The sequence below is a fragment of the Myotis nattereri genome (assembly GCF_964212035.1).
Source record: "Myotis nattereri genome assembly, chromosome: 3".
NCBI classification, from domain to species: domain Eukaryota; kingdom Metazoa; phylum Chordata; class Mammalia; order Chiroptera; family Vespertilionidae; genus Myotis; species Myotis nattereri.
This window is the reverse complement of record NC_138077.1, coordinates 67405126-67427456: the sequence shown is the minus strand read 5'-3', so window position 1 is coordinate 67427456 and position 22331 is coordinate 67405126. Positions and strand designations below refer to the sequence as shown.

General features: G+C 36.9%; 1 protein-coding gene across 1 annotated transcript in view; it reads right to left on the bottom strand.

Moving 5' to 3' along the window:
• The window catches only part of SLC9C1 (solute carrier family 9 member C1), a gene marked incomplete at its 3' end in the record, with an annotated part of 86923 nt that overhangs the window by 54146 nt on the left and 10446 nt on the right, over nucleotides 1–22331 (bottom strand). Inside the window, exons 4-11 of the mRNA XM_081085990.1 lie at nucleotides 20062–20227; nucleotides 16255–16380; nucleotides 14834–14995; nucleotides 10790–10889; nucleotides 4911–5054; nucleotides 3298–3472; nucleotides 2104–2185; nucleotides 93–259 (exon numbers count right to left, since the gene is read on the bottom strand). Coding sequence (XP_080942116.1) covers nucleotides 93–259; nucleotides 2104–2185; nucleotides 3298–3472; nucleotides 4911–5054; nucleotides 10790–10889; nucleotides 14834–14995; nucleotides 16255–16380; nucleotides 20062–20227 — 1122 coding nt within the window. The remainder of the gene's footprint in view (nucleotides 1–92; nucleotides 260–2103; nucleotides 2186–3297; nucleotides 3473–4910; nucleotides 5055–10789; nucleotides 10890–14833; nucleotides 14996–16254; nucleotides 16381–20061; nucleotides 20228–22331) is intronic.

Genomic DNA, 22331 nt, shown 5'->3' with positions numbered 1-22331 from the left:
TAAAATTGTGAATTAATATTTGCAACATTTTTTCTACTTAAGGACAATCATACCTACTCTGAAGGGATAAGTTAAAGATATTACTTGCTTACTGCATATGGGTTTTGAAATATAATCGCTTTCTCAACCATGTTCCAATCTGCATTAGCAAGATCTTTATCAAATTTGAGTGCGGAGGCTGCAGATTTGGTTATCTCTTGAAAATGTTGAAATGTATAATAAAGTGACTTATATTTTGTTGATGTGACATCACGCAGACCTTTGATACAAAGAGCACATTTATAAATAGAAGGAACATCACCCTTTTAATCTGAATTATAAAGCTTCCTTTTGTTCTGACTGTATGTACTAAATAGTTTTTTTTAATTAAACACTCAACATAAATTGTTTAATAATAGGAACAATAACAATTTCAAAATTTTCTACTTTCATACTCCCCCTAATAACTAATTTATTGAGTCCTTATCATATGCTCTTTGCACGTATTAAGTTTTGTTTTTATCATCTTGATCACCTTTTGAGGTGAGTCTCTTTTCCCAGTTTAATAGATGAGGAGACAGGGGATTAAATTGGCAGACTGAGTAAAGCAGATTGCCGTTCTCAATGTGGTCCGACCTCTCCAGTTTGTTGGAGGCCTAAATAGAACAAAAGGCTGAACAAAATAAAATTCACTCTCTCTGACTGATGGTCTTTAAGGTGGGAAATTGATCCTCCCCTGCCTTCGGATTTGGACTGCAATTTATATCATTGCCTTTCCTGGTTCTCAGGCCCTTGAACTGCATATTCATCATCTATATCTGTACATGTCATATAGGTATATACATAAATATATGTAAATAATGTACACAGATACATACACATATACAGAGTATGTGTACATATATATCCTACCTATATGTAAAATCATATATATGATATGTATGATATATATTTATCCCCATATATATCTCCAGACCTCATTAAGGTTTGAAGTACTCTTGCTATCAGATATAAATTCCTTTTTTGAGCCATAGAAGCTTGTTTGGAAAGCAATAATGTTTCATGAGCAAATGTTCACTGCTCTCAGTGCAAATAAACAGATGCTCCACACTAAGAATTTTAGGTTTATCTAGCTACTAAGTAGAACATCTAATACTTTTTGAAAAATGTTTACTCTTTAATCTGTTCTTCCCATTTTACTATGCTAAGGTTCACATAATTTAGGGGGGAGGGGAAGAAAGGGAAAACGATTTTGTTCCAAATATGAGGAAGGAAGGGAGATTGGGTAGTATTATCCATAAAGATGAAATTTCATATTGAAAAAAAATATGTCATTAAAGTGAAAACTCCATGTATCATAAAAAGGGTAATAGAACAGTTAAGAATATAATGGATTAAAAGCATCAAGGAAATATGTTTCTAGTTCTTAACTGCCATTACCTAGTAGTATGACCTTGGGCAAGGACTTTCAACTCTCTAAGTCTCATTTTCTCAATTGTTAAAAAAGTAGGGACTTAAAACAGGCACATTATATTATGCAGACATCCTCCTAAAGTTGTTATTTCTACTTCCATTCTCCTTACCACCCACCTCTTCCCAATCAGTTATCCACAGAACTAGAGTGGCCTTTTTAAGACCTTAATCATATATTAATTAAACATATGGCTTCCTCAGTAATTTACTTACCTGTTGTGTTTTTAAATGTATTTACATGTGGTTTGTTTACTTTGATATTACCTTATTTGACTTCTTTACTGACTGTTTACTTATCTCCAATGTAAGCTCTATCAACTCAGAAATCCGGTCAGTCTTCATAATGCATCACTGTCAGTTAAATTGTTCCTGGCATATAGAAGGCTCTCAATATAAGTTTGTCAGATAACTGAATAAACTTACTGTATTATGTTACTTAAACTGGACTAATGTAAGTAAGTAATTTTAAAAAAATAAATAAAAAGGTTGTTGGCCTAAACCTTTCATATGACTTTACATAGAGGACCAATTTCCGCTTCAATAAGACATTGTTGATTTGCATTTATATAGCTTCTTTCTTCATTTTTACCAATTCTTTAGCATATTTAGAATACTTCTCTCTTCATTCAGAATACTAATTAGTAAACTTACCTAGTTTACTAACTACCATTGGCAAAATAATTCTATTGACAATCAGGGTGATTAAGCATACTGACACTCCATGAAATAATACCTAGAATTGAAAAATACAAAGTATTGATGACAATTTCATATAATATCTTTTGTATTTACCAGTGTAAATTAAGCTAGGTTATACTGTGATAATAGATGCTCATGGAGGCGAGAATTTGGCTATCAGATGTGATGAAAGTACTCTGGGGATTCTCTATCTTACCCCATATATTTCATCCATGCTTTTGGAACCAAACTAAAAATCAGGACACATGGTTTGACATAAGTGTATACTTACTTATACAGGCATTAGGAGTAAGTAAAAATAAAAACATTTATTGAGTACATACTTTATATCATATATTATTATTTTTAATATATTCGTATTGATTTCAGAGAGGAAGGGGGAAAGAGAGAGAGATAGAAATATTAATTATGAGAGGGAATCATTGATTGACTGCCTCCTGCACACTCCCTATTGGGGTTCTAGCCTGCAACCTAGTAATGTGCCCTTGACTGGAACTGAACCCGGGACTCTTCAGTCCACAGGCCGATGCTCTATCCACTGAGCCAAACTGACTAGGGCATCCTATATTATTTTTTAGAGAGGAAGGGAGAAGGAAAAAGAGATAGAGACATCAATGATGAGAGAGAATCATTGATTGGCTGCCTCCTGCAAGCCCCCTACTGGGTACCAAGCTCACCACCTGAACATGTGCCCTGACCGGGAATTGAATCATGATCTCCTGATTCATAGATTGATGCTCAACCTCTGATCTACACCAGCCAGGCTCAGATACTATTTTAAATGATTTATATGTTTTTATTCCTTCAACCTTCATAATAAACTATTTTTTAGGAGTGTGAAGAAGGGACTTAGGGATCCCCAAGCTAGAATGGGGAAGAGGGAAGTTTCCAGTTGTTCCTCCTCTGTCCATTCTTGCCATCATAGTTAAATCACTCCCACAGTCCAAGTGGGGTTAAGCTACCTCACTACAAAAGCATAGTTTAGCCTTGGGTGGGGGACAGGGGCAGGCTAGGAGGTGTCAATGGGGAAAATAAAGGGGCATATGTGATACTTTCCACAATACAGTTTTTTTTAAAAGCACATTTTAGTATACAACAACAGTTTTAATTAAGTTTTCAAATAAATAAGGACATATGTTCTTTTACTTGCGATTTTTCCCTCTCAGTTCCAACAGAAAGGTCAGAGTAGGCAAGCAGAAGGGCCATCGTTACATTAGGCAAACCTCTCATTTCACTCCAGACCATTATGAATGCCCAGCGCCAGCTGAACCCATCACCAAGTCTAGACAGAAGAGGGCTCAATAATAGAAAGACCAGAAGTCTAAAAGACAAAACAAATTTTTAAAAGTTATCCTTATAATAGAAAGTTCTTTTCATTTCACCCTACTCTATTCCTTCCCATCTATTCCCTGTGGAATTGCCAACTCTAAGACAAATGGGACATCTTCTATGTACATAGTGTCAAAGGAAGGCCAAAGGACATTCCATAAAATGCCCTTGGGCATGCCAAGAAAATGCCATTCATCTTTGTTTCTTCCTGTAGGGTGAGCAGTAGGAAAATTTCACATCACTTTTAGTGGTGCTTTTTCAAGCAGAAAAGAAAAAGTTTGAGATGTTTTGTAAATTATTTATATACTAGAGACCTGGTGTACAAAATTCATGCACTCGGTGGGTTGTATCCCTTAGCCCAGCCTGTGCCCCTCTTGTAGTCCTGGAGCCCTCGGGAGTGGGCCTAAGTCATCAGTCCCACATCCCCCCTGTGGGAGTGCATTGCCCACCAGGGGGCAGCTCCTGCATTGAGCGTCTGCCCCCTGGTGGTCAGTGCATGTCATAACGACAGGCCGTTCTGCCATTTGGTCAATTTGCATATTAGCCTTTTATTATATAGGATATTCTGTTCTGGGATCCCAAAAGAAATTAAAAGTAAATTAAATGAATAAGAAGTAGGGCCAAAAGTTCTTTTTTTTTTCTTTGTAAACTTAAATCTTACTGAATCTGTACAATATTGGTCAACTCATTTATATTTCTTCTTTCACTTATATATCATTCCTATATTTTATACTAATTGTATCTGATAATTTGGGACTAATTTTCATTTACTTGGCACTAGCCAACTTGATATCAACTCCCAACTGATTTTCCTAAATGGAAGTAGAATGTTAACAGTTTAATGATGGGGCTCTAGTTATACTGGTTTTTTTCTCTCTCTGTCATCTCCTTTTCACCTACATAGGCAGACTTTTTTCCTGCCTCTTCATACTGTAAAAGGGCCAACAAAAATTATTTGAGCAAAAAAGACATTTACAAAGAGAACTTCCTTATGATTTTAAAAACCTCTTTCCAACTATGATTACTAGGAAATTATTTGTTATGAAATATTAAGCAAATAAAGAACATCTTTTTAAAAAAAATTATGATAGGTGTTTAACTTCATGAACCCTCAAAGAAAAAGAAAAACTAGTGGATGAAATGAAACAAATGTTAATAGGGTTGCCTCTAGGTAGCAAAATTATAATTTTTTTTCTTTTTTCTAATCTTAAGAAATCTTACAGAGGTCTTGCATTGCTTTAAAATGAAGTTAAAAACTAAAAACAAAACAAACAGAAAAACACAGCTAAGCACTAATTTGCTGATAATTCTTTGGAAAGTTTATGAATCAAATTTTCATTCTAAGGAATGAAACATTTTTGTTATTTAAAAGAATATCTTCAGGTTTATTCAGTGTTTTATAAACAGAAAACTTTAAATGATGTTCTTACCTTAAAACAATAAGTGTGAAGTAGATATTTAATGAATAGTATATATCAGAAAATGATACATATAAATACGTATGTGCAGGAATTAGAAGTCCAATAAAAGTAAACACCATAAGAAAAGCAACAAATGCTAGACAATTCCAGAATCTGCATTTTCAGAAAAAATTAAATACAGTTAATTATGGTGAAATAACATATTTCTTTCAAGGCTCATATGTGAGTGAGACATTGTGTTAGGCATTATCAAGAAAGTAAAGATAAAGTATTTATAAACACTTAAGGAGCTTATAATTTAACTGGGGAGAAAGTTGCACTAAGGCAAGTAAACAAACAATTCTCAAACAATTTTGATCAGCTTACACTGAATGTAAATAGTGTGTGTGGGTTTTTTTTGGTGTTTTTTGTTTGGGATTGACTTGGGAAGACATGTTTAGGTTGTAATTATGCTCAAAGATACTGTGAAGTCCTTGTATCAAACAGGAAGTACTAAAATCATTGATCTTGAAAGGGAATCCTGACCTGTTAGTCTGATTTACATAGTGAGAGAATGAAACCTTTGCCTAAAATCTAGAAAGCACTTAGAAGATGTGAATGAATCTTTTATAGCCATGAATGCCCTTTGTAGATTTTCCTTTTGAGGTTTGTGAGCATGCGTTTATTCAGCTGCTCCTGAGCCCAGGAGAACTCTGTCATTCCCAAAGCTCCTGTTCTCATCAGCGGCATGCAGAGCAGCTTGGGAAAGCAAACTCAAATCCAGTATGGGTGCTGGGTCCATAGGAAGCTATCTAAACCTGATTTCTTGTTGCCTTTTGACATATTTCATGTCTTTAATGTCAACTATTATAAAAAATGAATGGAAAAGATTAAGAAGGCTCAAGAATGCAATTTTATGAGAAGATTGTAGCTTGATTTTACCCATATGTTGTCAGACTCTGCTCCTGAAACCCTTTAAAGATCATTTTTGCCTCTTCTCCAGGAATACTGTTTTTGCTTAAAAATAAATTCAACACTAAAAGTAAATCTTCTTCTGTTACATTAATAAGAAATCTCTGTTTCTAAGAGGTAAAAGTACCTAGGCATTATCAGAGAAAATTTTAATATAAAACCTTCCAGCCTGGGAAATTTTAAGGCAAATTATTCAAAATACTAGAGGCCTGGTTCCCTCAGCCTGGCCTGTGCCCTTTTGCAGCCTAGAAGCCCTTGGGGAATGTCCAACTGATGGCTTAGGCCCACTGCCTGTGGGCCTAAGCTGGCAGTTGGACATCCTTAGTGCTGCTGCGGAGGAGGGAGAGGCTCCCGCCACCACCGCTGCTCTTGCCAGCTGTGAGCCCGGCTCAGGGCTTCTGGCTGAGTGGAACTCCCCTTGTGGGAGTGCGCTGACCACCAGGGGACAGCTCCTGCATTGAGTGTCTTCCCCTTGGTGGTCAGTGCGCATCATAGTGACCTGTCGTTCCATCATTCGGTTAATTTGCATGTTAGCCTTTTATTACATAGCACTAGTGGCCCAGTGCTCGAAATTCATGTGGGGGGGTGGGCGTCCCTGAGCCCAGACTGCACCCTCTCCAATCTGGGATCCTCGGGGAGTGTCCGACTGCCGGTTTAGGCCCGATCCTACAGGTAGTCGGACATCCCTCTCACAATCCGGGACTGCTGGCTCCTAACCGTTCACCTGCCTGCCTGCCTGATCATCCCTAACCACTTTGCCTGTCAGCCTTATCTTCCCAACTGCCCCCCCTCCAGCCTGCTCACCCCAATAGACCCCTTGCCAGCCTGCTTGCCCCCAACTGCCCCCCTGCTGGCCTGATCGCCCCCAACTGCCTGCCCCACTGGCCTGCTTGCCCTCAACTGCCCCCCCACTGGCCTGATCACCCCCAACTGGCCCCCCACCAGCCTACTCACTCCCAACAGTCACCCCTTCCAGCCTGATTGCCCCCAACTGACCCCACCTGCCGGCCTGCTTGCCCCCAACTCCTCCAACTGCCCCCTCCCTACCTGCCTGCTTTCCCCCAACTTCCCCCTCCCTGCCAGCCTGATCACTCCCAACTACCCCACCCCCCCGGCCTTATTGACCCCAACTGCCCCTCCCTGCTGGCCTGCTCACCCCAACTGCTCCCCGTGCTCCCCCACACTGGCCTGCTCACCCCAACTGCCTTCTTCTCCTGGCCTGATCACCCCTAACCACCTCTGCCTCGGCCTTGCCACCATGGCTTTGTCTGAAAGGCCTCCCAGAAGGTTTCCTGGTCTAATTAGCATATTACCCTTTTATTAGTATAGATTTTTCTATGATGAATTTAGGCTTATTATTCTACTAGAAGCCCGTTGCACGAAGATTTGCTCAATAGGCCTTCCTTCCCCTGGCTGCTCGCACCGGTTTTCCTCCGGCACCCGGGACCCAGGCCTTTGGTCCGGCAGCAGCAGAGAAGCCAGCCTCTTTAGTCTTCAGTCTTCAGTCTTCACTCCGGCCAGAGCCTTCAGTCTTCACTCCACACCTGTGTATGCAAATTAACCGCCATATTTGTTGGGTTAATTTGCATAGTTGCTCTGATCAACTGGTGGGTGTAGTGGAGTGATACCAATTTGCATGTTTCTCTTTTATTAGTGTAGATACAGCGAGTTATCATCTCTTTCTTGTATATGTGTGGCAATATTTTAAATTCCATTACCTTCTGGATTTAAATATTGCATCCACATTAACTTGGAGGAAAACACACTAAGATATATTTTATGACAATTGTGTTTTGACTTCCCTATCAAAAACAAATCCAATTGTTGCACCATAAACATAGTCACTCCCCAAAAGAGTTTCTCAAAGCATTACATCCACCTACCCATACATTTAAGGCAATCATTTGTAAACATTGAGTAGGATAATTCAGTCAAGGAAGTGGTAGATATGAATCAGTCATACTTTACTACTCATTTAATGATTACATAATTTAAAAATTAACCTTAATATTGTATAAAAATGTCATCAAATACCAAAGATTAGTCTTGTTAATTAACATAAAATGTAATAAAATCAATGAAGCTATAAATATTGAGAAGCTGTCAAGACCTTTTATATGTGGTAGAAGTTAATGAAAGAAACCTGACGTGTGTGTGTGTGTGTGTGTGTTTGTGTGTGCGCACGTGTGCAGCGAGTCAGACACATACAAAAAAAGAGCTTCTAAATATTTTTTTCAAGTCCCTTTCTTTCATTTGAGGATCGTGCGTTATGCTAATAAATCTAGATCTTTTATGGTAGCAAAGGGTCACATTTTTATCTGTATGTAACTTTTATCTGGAGAAAGATTTGCTTATTTAAAAATATTTTTATTGATTTCAGAGAGGAAGGGAGAGGGAGAGATATATAGAAACATCAATGATGAGAAACTTTGATCAGCTGCCTCCTGCACACCTCCCCTGGGGATCAAACTCACAACCTGGGCATGTGCCTTGACTGGGAATCAAATCATAACCTCCTGGCTCATAGGTCAATGCTCAAGCACTGAGCCACACTGGTCGGGCTGGAGAGAGGTTTTAAAAATTAGAAGTGCTATGCTCTCACCCTTATATGTTTTGACTCTATAAATCTAGGCATCTGTATTATTTTTATTGCCCAACATTGTACAGCCACTAGCTTAGAAGAATGATAAGAACTTATGGACTGGATATTTTAGGGACATCAATTTGCTTAGAATAAAAGATTATACATGATGGTAAGGAAGTAGCTCTTACTTGGAGAACTTCTTTCTAACAAAGTGATGTATTAACAGAAGCATGAACGAAATGAGGCAGCTACTTCTGCCCCTCTGTAGGGTGAGTATGCAATATGCACATTCCAAGAGCAGACACACAAGGACACAAGCCTGGATAGTAACATATTTGGCATGTCTGAGAAACAGCAAAGTGATCGGTGTGGCTAGAGCAGGGTGGGTGAGGGTGAGAGTGGTAAAAGAATCATAGAGTTAATGAAGGGACATATCATAGGACTTTGTTTGCCATTAAAATAACTTTGACTTATAGCCAAATGAGATGAGAAATTAGATTATTTTAAACAAAAGAAATGATCTGAGAAAGGGGTGAGGTGGGTAAGAATCAGTAAAAGATGATAAAATTAATGCATTATAGTCACAGCATGTTTGCAGAAGTGTTAGAATTGTGGTACTGGGGGCGAACACTGAAAAGATAGGAGATGGTGTGCCTCTGCTCTAAAAGAGTAGTATGCACGTGCTGTAGATTATTATAGGATGTAATAGGATTTAACATTATTATCTTAGGTTTCAACTCTTTTGGAGAGTAGAAATTAGTACATATCATATTTTAGATACTAAGATTCTTGAAATTGAGATTATGAAGTGGTTATTTGTATGACCATATAAGTGGGTGGCTGAAGCAGGATGTGGTGGACATGTTCTTAGGTGGAGAGAGGTTCAAGAACTGAAAGGTGAGGAGGAAAGGATCCATTGTGTGTATACTGACTGACATCACTAGGAATGGTGATGAGCAATGGAGAGAAGTCACAGTGAGTGCGGAGGAGGGAGAATCTTCTCCGGGCTCCAGGGATAACTACAACCAAGAAGGTGGCAGATGGTATAATCTGATGTCATGTGCTTCAAAATTAAGTTGCACTCGGGAAGAAAGAGAAACCATTATACAGAAATGACTGAGGTACAGAGTCTACCTCAACGCTAGGCTCAATAGTACCAGGGAAGCAGGTGAGAAAGATACCATGACTTTTAAGGAATGCAAAGGAACTAATGCCTTCAGGGAAGATCCAGCTTTCTCTTTCATTTAGAGCAAGAAGGTGAAGGGAGCCTTCATAATCACTTCCCATAGATACAGTTGAATATTAGTGTAACATTTTGAATTATTCCTACAACTGTGGCCTAATTAGTTCTGCCTAGCTGCTAGTACAACCAGCTTTCATTGTAATTGATAAAAAAATTTTAGTGAAGTGCTCCAAAATCTTATAAGATCCTATACTTTTCAGCTTCTGACTTCTAAATTTATTCTATCTTCTATAATATTCTTCCAAACTCTAAAACTCATCATGTTCACGGCTTCCTTTAACACATATGTTGCCATTGTGTTTTGTGGGTCCTCTGTACTGGAGCCTTGCAGAATGCACCCGTATTTGAGGCTGACACAAATTCCATACATCCTCAGGTGGGTGCCCTTGAGCACATTGGTATATTTCTACTAAAGTTAAGTCTTGCTTTTAGTTTGGCCATACTTTCTTTTTTTTATAACAAGACTTACGTTTAGTTTGGTCATACTTTCTTTTATGAAACCGTTAACTCTCTTCAAATGCCCTAGCTTGACCTTCTAATTTGCTTTGTGTGGCATCTCTTTATGGTCTTTAAAAATTATGGTCTTTAAAATATTGGTCTTCCACTCTAGTGTCAGTGCCATGCTGAGCCCAACTGGAGCCTGAGGCAAAAGGAACTATCAGTAATATTGATCTTATCTTTATTTAACATTTTAATATTTTCATCATTGATTTTTTTGCATTAGTTTGCCCCAAAATATTGCATTAAACACATTATTTATGTTGATTATTGAGGTTTTTTGGCACCCTCTAAAATTGTGTGCCTGAAATGAGTGTCTCCCTTGCCTTCCCTTATTCCTAACCTTGTCTAGTGGTTTAGATTGGAAATTACTGAGTATATGGTAAAGGAAACATGGGGGAATAGAGCCAATATGAACTTAAGGTGAACTTAAAAGTTTTGCCTAAAGTTAAAAGAGTAGAAGACACAGGCAACAGATTCTATAGGAAGCGTTTTCCATTGGGTAGTTCCAATCAGTATCTTACTTTGACCATGTAGTTGCAGGTGCAGTTATTATTACAATATTATGACTTCTAATGTATGAAACAAAATGAAAATATGCTGGCCACTCACTCAAGTAGTAGTGACTCAACTCCTGGTTTAAGACTTGTAGAATTTAAGAAAAGTCCCATAATGGCCAGTGTAAAGACTCCAGACATTCCAACTAGCTCACCTATTTTTGAAAATAAATAAAAATAAAGTATTAATTTTATCACGGATGAAAATATCTTGATAGTACAGTGACTGTACAGAGAGGCTATCAGACATAGTTTCAATTGCATAATACTAAAAATTGCTACCACCACCCATCATCCTTCTTCCTCCTCAGATGCACACTCACTTGTGTGGTAAAGTCTATACTAGATGTCCTTACACTGTTTTGGCTTCATATCATAGGCAACAATGTGGAGCTCACAAATTCTTCTTGGGCTTTGGTGACGTTAGAGCATCAGCTACAGGTCTAATTTTTTCAGAGGGGCTCTGATAAAGGAAAGGGAAGTGAGCTGATAATTTCTTTATATACTAGCCTACTTCATATGCTTTCTTTTTGGGAGACAGTAGGAAATAGAAATGGTTTGATTTGGTGACAGGTCTAAGGGAGTTGGGTCAGTAGAAACCCAATATGAATCTACTTCCCCAGTTTAATTTTGTTTTGGTGCATTTATGATGGGAGACTAAAAAGCCTAAAGTACTGTAGCATATTCTAAAAATAGCTCTATTAGAGTTATATCCCTCTCCAGCTTATGAGAGTAGTATATTATCACTGTAAAGAATTCAAATAATATGGCACAGTATAAGTTATATTTTTAAAAAACAGAATACCTGAATTCTACTGCCACAACCCTAGTTATAATTCTAAAGTATTTTAAACTGGGATTTCTATTAGTGACAACCCTATATTTGCCTAGAAGAAATAATTTGATAACTAATTGAAAATAGAGGATGAGACCCAAAGGGCAGCTTCAAAAATTAAAGGATGCTTAATGAATTTTTATGCTGGAGACAAGTGGTAAAAATTAAGCAGGAAACATGGAAAAGTTAGAAAATAAAGGTAGCTATTAGATTTCATTGAACTGCGAACTACATAATGTAACTTACCCTGTGAACTTTCCTTGTCCTCATCTTCAGTAAAGTTTACTATAAACCAGAAACTGTGGCATATTTAAGAAGAGGTAGCGGAGATCATAAGAAAGATAACTCCAGAAATTTTTAGAAACCATAAGATCATCTCTGGATTTTTTTTACAAGCTATAGAATTAAGTATTTCATGTAATTGGATCAAGATCTTGGAGAAGAATGGAGTACCCAGTGAACATTCATGGTGACATACATTCTCTCTCTCTCTCTCTCTCTCTATATATATATATATATATATATATATATATATATGACCCCCTGCACCCGGCTTCTGCGGTCACGGTTGCTGTCTGTGTCTGCTTCCTTGCCCCACCCCCCATGCTTCTCCAATCACCTGCTGGTGGCAGGGCAAAGGTGGCCTCCAGGGCCGACCTTTGCCCTGCTCCCTGGCTCTTGTTTGCGCCCAGGTTTCTGATCACTGTCTTCTATCCTTCCCCTTTTGCCTCCCATCATTGTGAGTACACAAATTAACCGCCATCTTTGTTGGCGATTAACTGCCATCTTAGTTGGCAGTTAATTCGCACATCGCCTTGATTAGCCAATGGGAAGCTTGTCGGAGCTATGGTTAATTACCATGTTTGTCTATTATTAGATAGGAGTATATATATATATATATATATATATATATATATATATATATATATTCACATAAAAACTACAATGGGATTTTAAGGTAATGTGGTTCTGTATTTGGGCTTCTTTTTTTAACTTAATGTTTAGCAGACACTGTTCTGGTTAATAAAAAAGAATGATTTTTGTTTTAATATTGAAGAACATTGTGGATATGTCACTTTTATCTTATTGCCATATTTATCCAATTGCTATATGTGTACCTTCTGTTTTTTTTGGTTTACTTTGTATTCCTTTGTTACAACAGTAGTATTTTAATAACTGTAGGCTTATAAAGTGTTTAATCCCTACCTATTAGGGAAAGATCTCCACTTATAATTACGTTTTTCCAACTCTCACTGTTAATATTTCCTGATAGCCTCTTCAAATTGTTTTGTATAATTTCAAAACCAAAAAAGTGAAAATATGCTAGCCACCACATATTTCTGTCATTGTTTGATTCCAATAATTTTAATTCATGAAATCAGTATTAGTCTTACTTTAGAGGTAGAAACTTATAAGTTTTATAATTCTTTATTTTAGTTCTGGCTAGAAATGGTACCTAAGCCATAAAATAACACATCAGTCATTTTTGAATCCTGACAAAAGAGGGATCTGTGGACATAGGTGCTTTACGGCTCTCAAGTCTTGAACTAGTCATTGTAACTTATTATGCAATAGCAAAATTTGGAAAATATTTATGATGGCTACCTTGAAGATACTAAAAATATAAACATTACACCAGGACAGAGTGAAAGTCCTTTTACATTAGATTTATATTCACTCTATCTTGTTTTCATACATTTTTTTCCTAGAATTGCTCTTTCTAAAATGTTTAGTGAGAGACATTTTGACTCAATGTTTATTATTTCCTGGGGGTATAACCCTTAATATTGAGGTTATGCTTGCTTACTAAATGGTGTTAGAGGAAATTATATTTGCTGGGATATATTTTTGCAAGAAATTAGGTATGTAAAATTTAAGTAGTATATGATAAAGGACTTGTACAGATTGATCATATTCTCATAATTAATTTATTAATTTGATCCTGTAACATCAATAGATTATAATTGGCTTTAATTCACTGAGCAATTAGGAAAACTCAAAATCCTACATTCTGCCTTTCTTTCCTCAGACATGAAGATAATAAATCCTGTTACATTAGCACTTCTAAAGTTTTTTCCTGTCTCAATTAATTCAAATTTTATACTCTCAGTAAACTTTTATAGTTTTCTGTTTAGGTCTAAATTTCTTGTAAGTTTATTCCTTGATATTCTATAAATATTTTTCCAATGTAGAGAGAATCAAATTTTCATTATATTTTCTAACTAGTTACTGCTGACTTATAAGGACAGTACTGATTTTTTATATTAGCTTCATACTACCTATTAAAAAGCATCATCGGCTTATTTTCTTTAAATTTCTATATAATATAAAATGTTGCAACTACTATAACCATTTTTCTTTCAAAATATGTATAAATTGTATTCTTTTTTATTTTATTTTATTAGCTAGAGCTTCCAGAATAACTTTTAATCTTGGATATGAGAATAGGCAACACTGTCTTATTCTTAAATGCAATAGAAGTACATAGTATATTAAGTTGTTGTCTAGGTATTGTCACATATGCCAACTTCAAATCATTTGTAGGGCCATCTGAAGAACTGGGTTGAATATGATTCTGAGGCTGTATCGGCAAATAGTGATATAGCTAATTACCAATACCTGCCATACTTCTATGAGAAGAAAGTGGTGATAAATGGATTAATAATTAATTTTATAATATGTAGCCTTACTTGATCTTTTTGATCTTTGAGGTACCAAGAAAAGTATATTTAATGTCAGGCAGTTAGAATGATTAAGATCTTCCTTTTGTAGTTAGTATTTAATTGCATTGTGGATTTAGAATTTTATTGAAATGTTCTGTAGTCTAGTTTATTTCTGTAAATGGTCTACAGGTATATGTAAAGGATATGCATTATGTTTTAGAAAGGAAAACTCTACTTATCTTATGAACCCCACATTTAAGTTTTTATTTAAAATTTTTTATAGCATACTAATTTTTTTCCAATTGGCTATGAAATTATCTGGGAAAGTCATGTTAGAATATCTCATCGTAATTAGGAGTTTTGTCAAATTCTCCTGCTTAATAATGGTATTGCCTTTACATATTTTGGCATATTGTTTTCTGTTGTATAGATACTAACATTTTTATCTCTTTCAATAGATTATTTTAACAAAAAGATTCCTTTTAGATAAGTTAAATTGTTTTAAACTAACTTTTACTTGGCATGCCTATTATGAATTTTTGATATCTTTATTTTTAATTTTTCTATGTGATTTAATTTTAGGGATAGGGTTCTCACTTACAAATAAAAAATATGAGGTACAGATTTGAAAAGTTGAGACTTATATGGTTGATATCATCACCAAAAACAGTAGACATCCACAACTGAACCAGTTTTGCACTTAGAATTCCAAACAAGAAACTTGATAGATAATATGACAATATTGGACTCACGATGCTACGTGCTGCAAGAAAGGGGAGAAAATTAAAAAAATAGTTAATAGAACTTACTTAATTTTGTGTGATGATATGACTGAATTAGCTTTTCTTTTTGTCATTATCTTTAAAATAGCTCATTCATATCATGTAGGGTGTTTTCATATTTCTGCTCTCAAATTCTGAAAGTCACACAAGTTTACAAAAGTCAGTCAGTTTAGTGTAAGAACTTCTTTCAGTCTCCTTTAAGCAATAAACATTTATTCAGTGCCAAACAGTACAATAAATTTTGGAGATGTGGTAATGTACAAGAGGTAGAAAGTCACTAAATTCATGTCATTTATATTCTAGATCCAACATAAGACACTGAGGAAATGCAGAATGAATTTCCTCCATTGTTCTCACCTGCCAACTTATTGGTTCCTTACTGTTGGACATTTAATGTTTTCCAGTTTTCCCCCTCATACATAATGCCGCAGTGTATATTTCTGTACATAATTTAGTTTTACTTTTCTGATTACTTCCTTAGGCCCCAGAAGTGCAGTTATGCACTAAAGGATAGTTACATCTTTAATATTGCTATGTTTTGCCAAAGGGCTTTGTATGGTCATTATGATGCCCTCCCCTGAAAATTAGGAAGCCTAAGACTTTGACCTGCCTATCCCCTGGAGGAGGGGGGAGTGTTTATTTCTATTTTGACTCATCATGCTTTATGTATTCATAATCAATGCCTAAAACTCAGAATTGAAGCTATTTTTCCCCAAGAAGGCCCATTTAGGGGACCATCATCCTCTCATGTCTTCTTCAAGGGGTCGGGTCCACATGGTGGACAATTATCCTACTTGGTCAAATGAAGCACTCACCTTTAGTTTTTCTCTGTATCCAATTAGTTTACCCAGGCCATGGCAGCTTGGAATATCTGTGGTGAACCTAAAACTCCAATTTAGCACAAGAAGGTACACACCCTCTAAGATGCTAAGTGAAATAAGCCAGTCAGATAAAGACAAGTATCACATAATATCACTTATATGTGGAATCTAATGAACAAAATAAACTGACAGAGACATGGAAGCATGCAACAGACTGACAATTCTCAGAAGAAAGGGGTGAGGGGCAGGAAGAGATTAACCAAAGAATTTATATGCATAATCCATGGACACAGACAATAGTGCAGTGAAGGCCTGGGGGTGGGGGGTAGAGAGAAGGGATGAGGGGGTCAATGAGAGAACAAAAAGATACATCTGTAATACTTACAACAATAAAGATAAATTAAAAAATAGGTCTTTACCTAAGGAATGGTTCATACTTTTCTGGTCGGTGTTAAAATCCATGATACTAGTAAACATATTATAAGACATTATAGAGGTTATCAGACTTTCTCCATTAATTAAATTGATGAGGCCTCTAGAAAGACCTATGGAAGGAAAAAATATTTTAGATGAAAAAAACAAAATTTTAGCAAGTAGAAAAATATTCTTAGCTATGGATATATATCAAATACTTTTTCTGCATACTTAAACTTTAGTCATGTTTGAAAACTCTCTTCAAGAAAATGCAATGATATGTTAACTGTAAGTTAAGTCTAGACCATCACAAGTACCAAATTAACTGTGATTATGGTTGATGTAATTGAGATAATCAACCAGAGCTCTCATTCCTTCTTTCAAAGTAGATGGAAATATGAAATTCATTATTTTTTTTAATTCAGTGATTTGGCCTATATAAATACTTATATCAGGTATTTATGGCAACATAAAAATCAATGACAAGATAAAGTAAATTCATAAACCAAGACTTTATAACACTGCACCTAGTGAAGAGTTAAGGCAATTGCCCAGATACTCTCACTTTAACACAAATTGTCTGATTTTCCTATATATCCTTTTTAGTGGTTTTAGAAATCAAACTCCATGAATGGAGAGCACCTTGATATTATCTATTTTGATCCAAATTTTCCTTCATTTATTATTATATTCTAAGTTTAGATAGCCAGTAATTATCATTTTGCTGTGCTATTAAATGTGTCTATGGTGACAAAACTATTACTTGGGGCAACTTTGATGATTTTCCAAATTCCCACAGGAAGGAAACATTACACGGTAAAAGCCCTTCCTGTAGACCAACCACTCTATAGCTGTGATCACAACCTAATACAGTAAGTATGTTGTTGGAAGAGAATAAAAGCAAGGTAGTCTGTTCTTGTGGAAGCTCAATTGCTTTGATGGTTCACTTCTTCACCTATCCCTGCATTGACACCCTTTGCTGTAAGATTTTGCAGTTTCTCTCTTATAATAGACTGAAGAGATCCAGTCTGTTCGGTCATGTAATGATACAAGCAGAGGCTTGAGAAATATTTCTGCTTCCTCTCTTTTGGACTCCGTCACCTTCATGGCCGCGTTTCCTGGCTACACTACTAGGGGGATGTGAGAAATACTTGGAGGAAATGCAGATCACTTAGTGTGCAGATGACCCTCCAGCTGACGGCAGATTTATTATGAGCCTAGCTAAGATCAGCAGAGCCCAGCCCATATCATCAGAACTGCCAGACTCATGAGAAATAATACATAATTATTGTTTTAAGCCATGCTGTTTTGGAGTTGTTTATTACTCAGAAAAACCTGATAGTCTTGTATAATTATTTTATTTTATAGTTTTGAGCCTCTGTGGATCCCATAGGGCTATATTGCTTCTGCTGCAACATGGATGGACCTTGAGAACATTATGCAAAGTGAAATAAGTCAGACAGAAAAAGCTAAGAACTGTATGATTTCACTCATATCCTATAAAATAAAAGCCTAATGTGCTAATCTGGTTGTCTGGTCGTCTGTTTAACCAATCAAAGTGTGATATGCTAATGATATGCTAAGGCCACTCAACTGCTCACCATGACGTGCACTGACCACCAGGGGCCAGATAGTCGACTGATCAACCAGTCGCTATGACATGCACTGACCACCAGGAGGCAGACAGTTGACCAGTCAACCACTTGCTATGACATGCACTGACCACCAAGGGGCAGACACTCTGACTGGTAGGTTAGCTTGCTGCTGGGGTCCAGCCGATTGGGATCGGGACTGAGCAAGATGGGCCAAACATGCCCTAGAACCCTCCCACAGTTCTCCCCTGGCTGGCCAACCTTCTGTGTCCCTCCCTGGCCCTGATCATGCACTGGTAGGGTCCCTTGACCTGGCCTGCACCCTCTCGCAATCTGGGACCGCTCAGAGAATGTCCGAGAGCTGTTTTCTGCCTGATCCACTCAACACAGGAGCTGCCCCTCTGGTGGTCAGTGTGCTCCCACAGGGGGAGTGCCGCTCAGCCACAAGCCAGGTCTAAGCCAGCAGTCCACAAGCCAGGTCTAAGCCAGCAGTCGGACATCCCCTGAGGGCTCCCAGACTGCGAGAGGGAGAAGGCCTGGCTGAGGGACCATGCCAGCCACCCTCCCCCCCTCCCCTGAGTGCACGAATGTCATGCAGGTTACTAGTGTGGAATATAAAACTGAAACTTATGAATACAAATAGCAGAGTTATGGTTGGCAGAGGGAGGAGGGTTGGGGGAGAAAGGGGTCCTAATATGAGGAAACAGGTGATTTGACTTTGAGTGGTGGGCACATGGCCCTATACTATACAGATTTGTAAATTAGTAATCCATACATGAAACCTATATGTCCATGATGACTAATGTCACCCCAATAAAATTTAATTTAAAAAAGAAAATAGAACTATAACAAAATGTGAATATTTGGAAATAAATAAAAGACTTGGGGGCATAAGAGGAGTCAACAGACCAGAAAAAGCTCAAGACAATGTGAATGTACTCATGTGCTCTACTCATAAACCTGGACAGATTTTCTTTTTTTAAAGAATAAAATTTAAAAATGTAAAAGTCTTGCTTTTAAAACTCAGGCAAAAATATTTTCAAGAGAAAAATTATTTCTTTTTAAGAGGTATAATGTGAGGAGAAAAACAAAGTTCCAATAGTAATGGCAAGATGGCTAAAATTTACAAAAATGACCCTGCAAATTAAACCAAAGAAATATTTTAAATTCAACAATGGCAAGCCAGGAAACTAGTGGAATACTAACTAGATTATCAGAAGACAAAGTTAAGGGAAGTATGGAATGCTCTCAGGTAGAAAAGAACTCCCCCAAATCTTTTGAGTAGAAAGGGGCTGGCACTGACAGAGTCACATAGAGGCAACGATAGTTTATAATGCTGGCACTTCCTTAGAGTCTACCTCACACTCTTAATCTCCTTGCTTTGAAGACTTGGCTTCCTTTTATTCATATAGATACACTTGAAGTGTCTCCCCTACTCTATTTCTCCCTGCCTCAGATAGCTCTTTCCCCTTTAACTGGCCATAAAATAAAAGAATAAGTGTGTGTGTGTGTGTGCGTGTGTGCACATGTACAACATATGTGTCTGCATGCACACATGCATGTGTGTGCCACATAAAAATTCTTTTTTAAAACAAATGCTCTAATTCTCATTATTAAAAAGTGGTGGGGGAAAAACAAATTAGGTTTTTGTTTTTCTTGAATAAGGCTCTCAGATTTTCAATGGGTTACATTGATTTGGTATTTTACTTTTAAATATATATGTGTTCTCCAAAATAGTACACACTAAAATACTGTATGATTAGTGATTTTGTTTTGTACTTCTCAGGCTTTTGGTTCAAATGATGACATTGACTCAAAAGGCATTTTTTTTTGTAATTGGCATTATCTTAATGACAGTGTTTTCAAAGGAAAAAAGGTGTTGGGCAATACAAATGTCACCAAAATATATATGCAATATTGTAAAGCCCCCAGAACTGTTCTGTTGGTACAAGGTAGAAGCATGTACAAAGTCAAGGATTCCAAATAATCCCCTGATCTACTCCATAATTGAATATAAGACTTTAAACCATATGTAATAAGTAAGCCTGTCACTTGCATTTTATTCTGTTCTAAGCATCATCATCCAAATTTCTATGCTCAGTCCCAATGCCCCAGTGACACACTTCACATCATGAAAAGCAGTGAACAGATCTTAAAAATAGACAACTTAAATATAGAATATGATATTTTAAATATAGGAAAGGAGAAAAATATACCTACCAAGATCTCTTATAGCAGCTGCAGTCAGCATGGGATCTGAACTCATAAGGATAGATGCAAATAACAACCATGGGGTGGTTCTCAAACGTAATTTATTCACAGATGTCAGATACCAAAGAATTAAGGTATAATTGATACAACATCCAGGAATTGTAATTAAAATGATCTGCAAATAAATTTTACATATAGAAAAATTAGATTGACTTTTAAAAAGCAGACCTGTAGGATTATTAAAGATGTACAATCACATGCAACTCACCAACAGAAAATTTAAGTTATCTTATTTAACAACTATGTGCTTACAACTCTGAAAAAAAAAGGCATATATTGCAATGAGATTCTTAGGACCTAAGAAATACTGTATTATAATTTAAAAAGAAACTTAATTTTCTTGATAAAGCTATTAAACATAGCTATGTATGTGTGAGGTATATACAAACATACCCTAAATACATGCATACATATACATGCATACACATTTGACTATGCATAAAAATTGAAACATAGTCTATAACATAAAAAATGAGCACAAGTTAAAAAAAGGTGTCAAAAAAGAAAAAGAGAGAGAAAATATGATAACAGAAAAAAATGTAGAGAAATAGCAGAGGTCTATAGACTATAGACAATTTGGAAAGAAAAATTCTGTTATTATAGGGCTGAAAAACCTACCTACCTTCTGACTTCCCACCATCATCTTTTACTTTCTTATATTCTACCTGTGATGTCTACTTATCAACTTTATTCCCAAATGGACTTGGGAAAATGTGATTGTCCTGAAATTATGTATAAGAATTTAGAACTGCACCCCATGTTCATTGAAGTATTATTTACAATACCCAAGACATGGAAGCAGCCTTAACAAAAAGAAGGAAATCTTGCCAATTGTGACAATATGGATAGACCTTTAGGACGTTATGCTAAGCAAAATAAGTCAAACAAAGAAACACAAATACTATATGAACTCACTCATATGTGGACTCTAAAAGAAAAAAACAACAACTCATGGATATAGAGAACAGATGGATGGTTGTCAGAGGCTGAGGGAGGGGGGTTGATGAAATGGGTGAAGTGTTCAAAAAGTACAAACTTCCAATTATAAAATAAATAAATCATGGGGATGCAATATACAGTATGGTGGCTATAGTTAATACTGCCACATCGCATATTTATATGCTAATTAGACTTATTTTGATATGAAATCATTATGTTATATACCTGAAACTAATATAATGTTTATAATGTTAATATAATGTTTATAATGTCAATTATTGCACTTAAAAATAATAAAAGAGCAATTATAGTGATTTCATAATAATGTTGTGAAATGCTCTTACTGCCTTCTGATTACTTAGCTCTCTCACTTGTACAGAAACACTCATACAGAATCAATTGGGAAGTGAGCATCGAACTATAGCACAGGAGGCCTGGTGCAGGTGCTAGTGCTGAGTGATTTGGGTTAAGTCGGTTGATCATACGTCTTTAACCCAATTTTAGAAGTGGCAGAACCATAATAGACTGTTTATGCGGCACTCCTGAGAGGAGTCTTCTCTGGATAAAGCTTGATGATAGCATCAGGATAGTGAGAGAAAATAAAGGCCCTGTAGAACAGTTACTTCTAGGGCGGGTAAGTTCTCATTTCCTAGGTTTTAGTGGCCAGAATTGTTATATTACTAACTCCTGTTTGGAGGAATACATTAAAATAGGCTCTGAGACAAGAGGACTGAGGCCAAATCCTTGTCCTTCCACATAGCTGTTGTTGATACCTCAATAAATCACATGGCATGTTGTTTGCTAAAGTGGCAGCAGCAATTCTGCTTCCTGAAGCCATACCCTTGCGTGGTTATCTCTCACCCTGACTTTGAGTCAGTCGTGTGATTCATTTTGGCTAAAAGGAGGAAGAGCACACATGATGCAAGGAGAAACTTGAAAAGCGCTAGCAAATTCCAGCTGTCCCTCTCCTGTTGATTAATGTCTGAGACTCTGCACCCACTGTGAAGAATCTATAATAATAAAAATGTAATATGCCAATTAGACTGGACAGCCAAACAACCTTCCGGACGTCCTTCTGGACATCCTTCCAAATGAAGCCGTGGAGGTGGAGGTGGAGGTGGGGGCTGAGGCAGAGGCAGTTAGGGGTGATCAGGCAGGCAGGTGAGCAGTTAGGGGTAATCAGGCAGGCAGGCAGAATGGTTAGGGGTGATCAGGCAGGCAGGCAAGTGGTTAGGGGCTATAAGCCAGGCAGGTGAGTGGTTAGGAGCAATCAGGCAGGC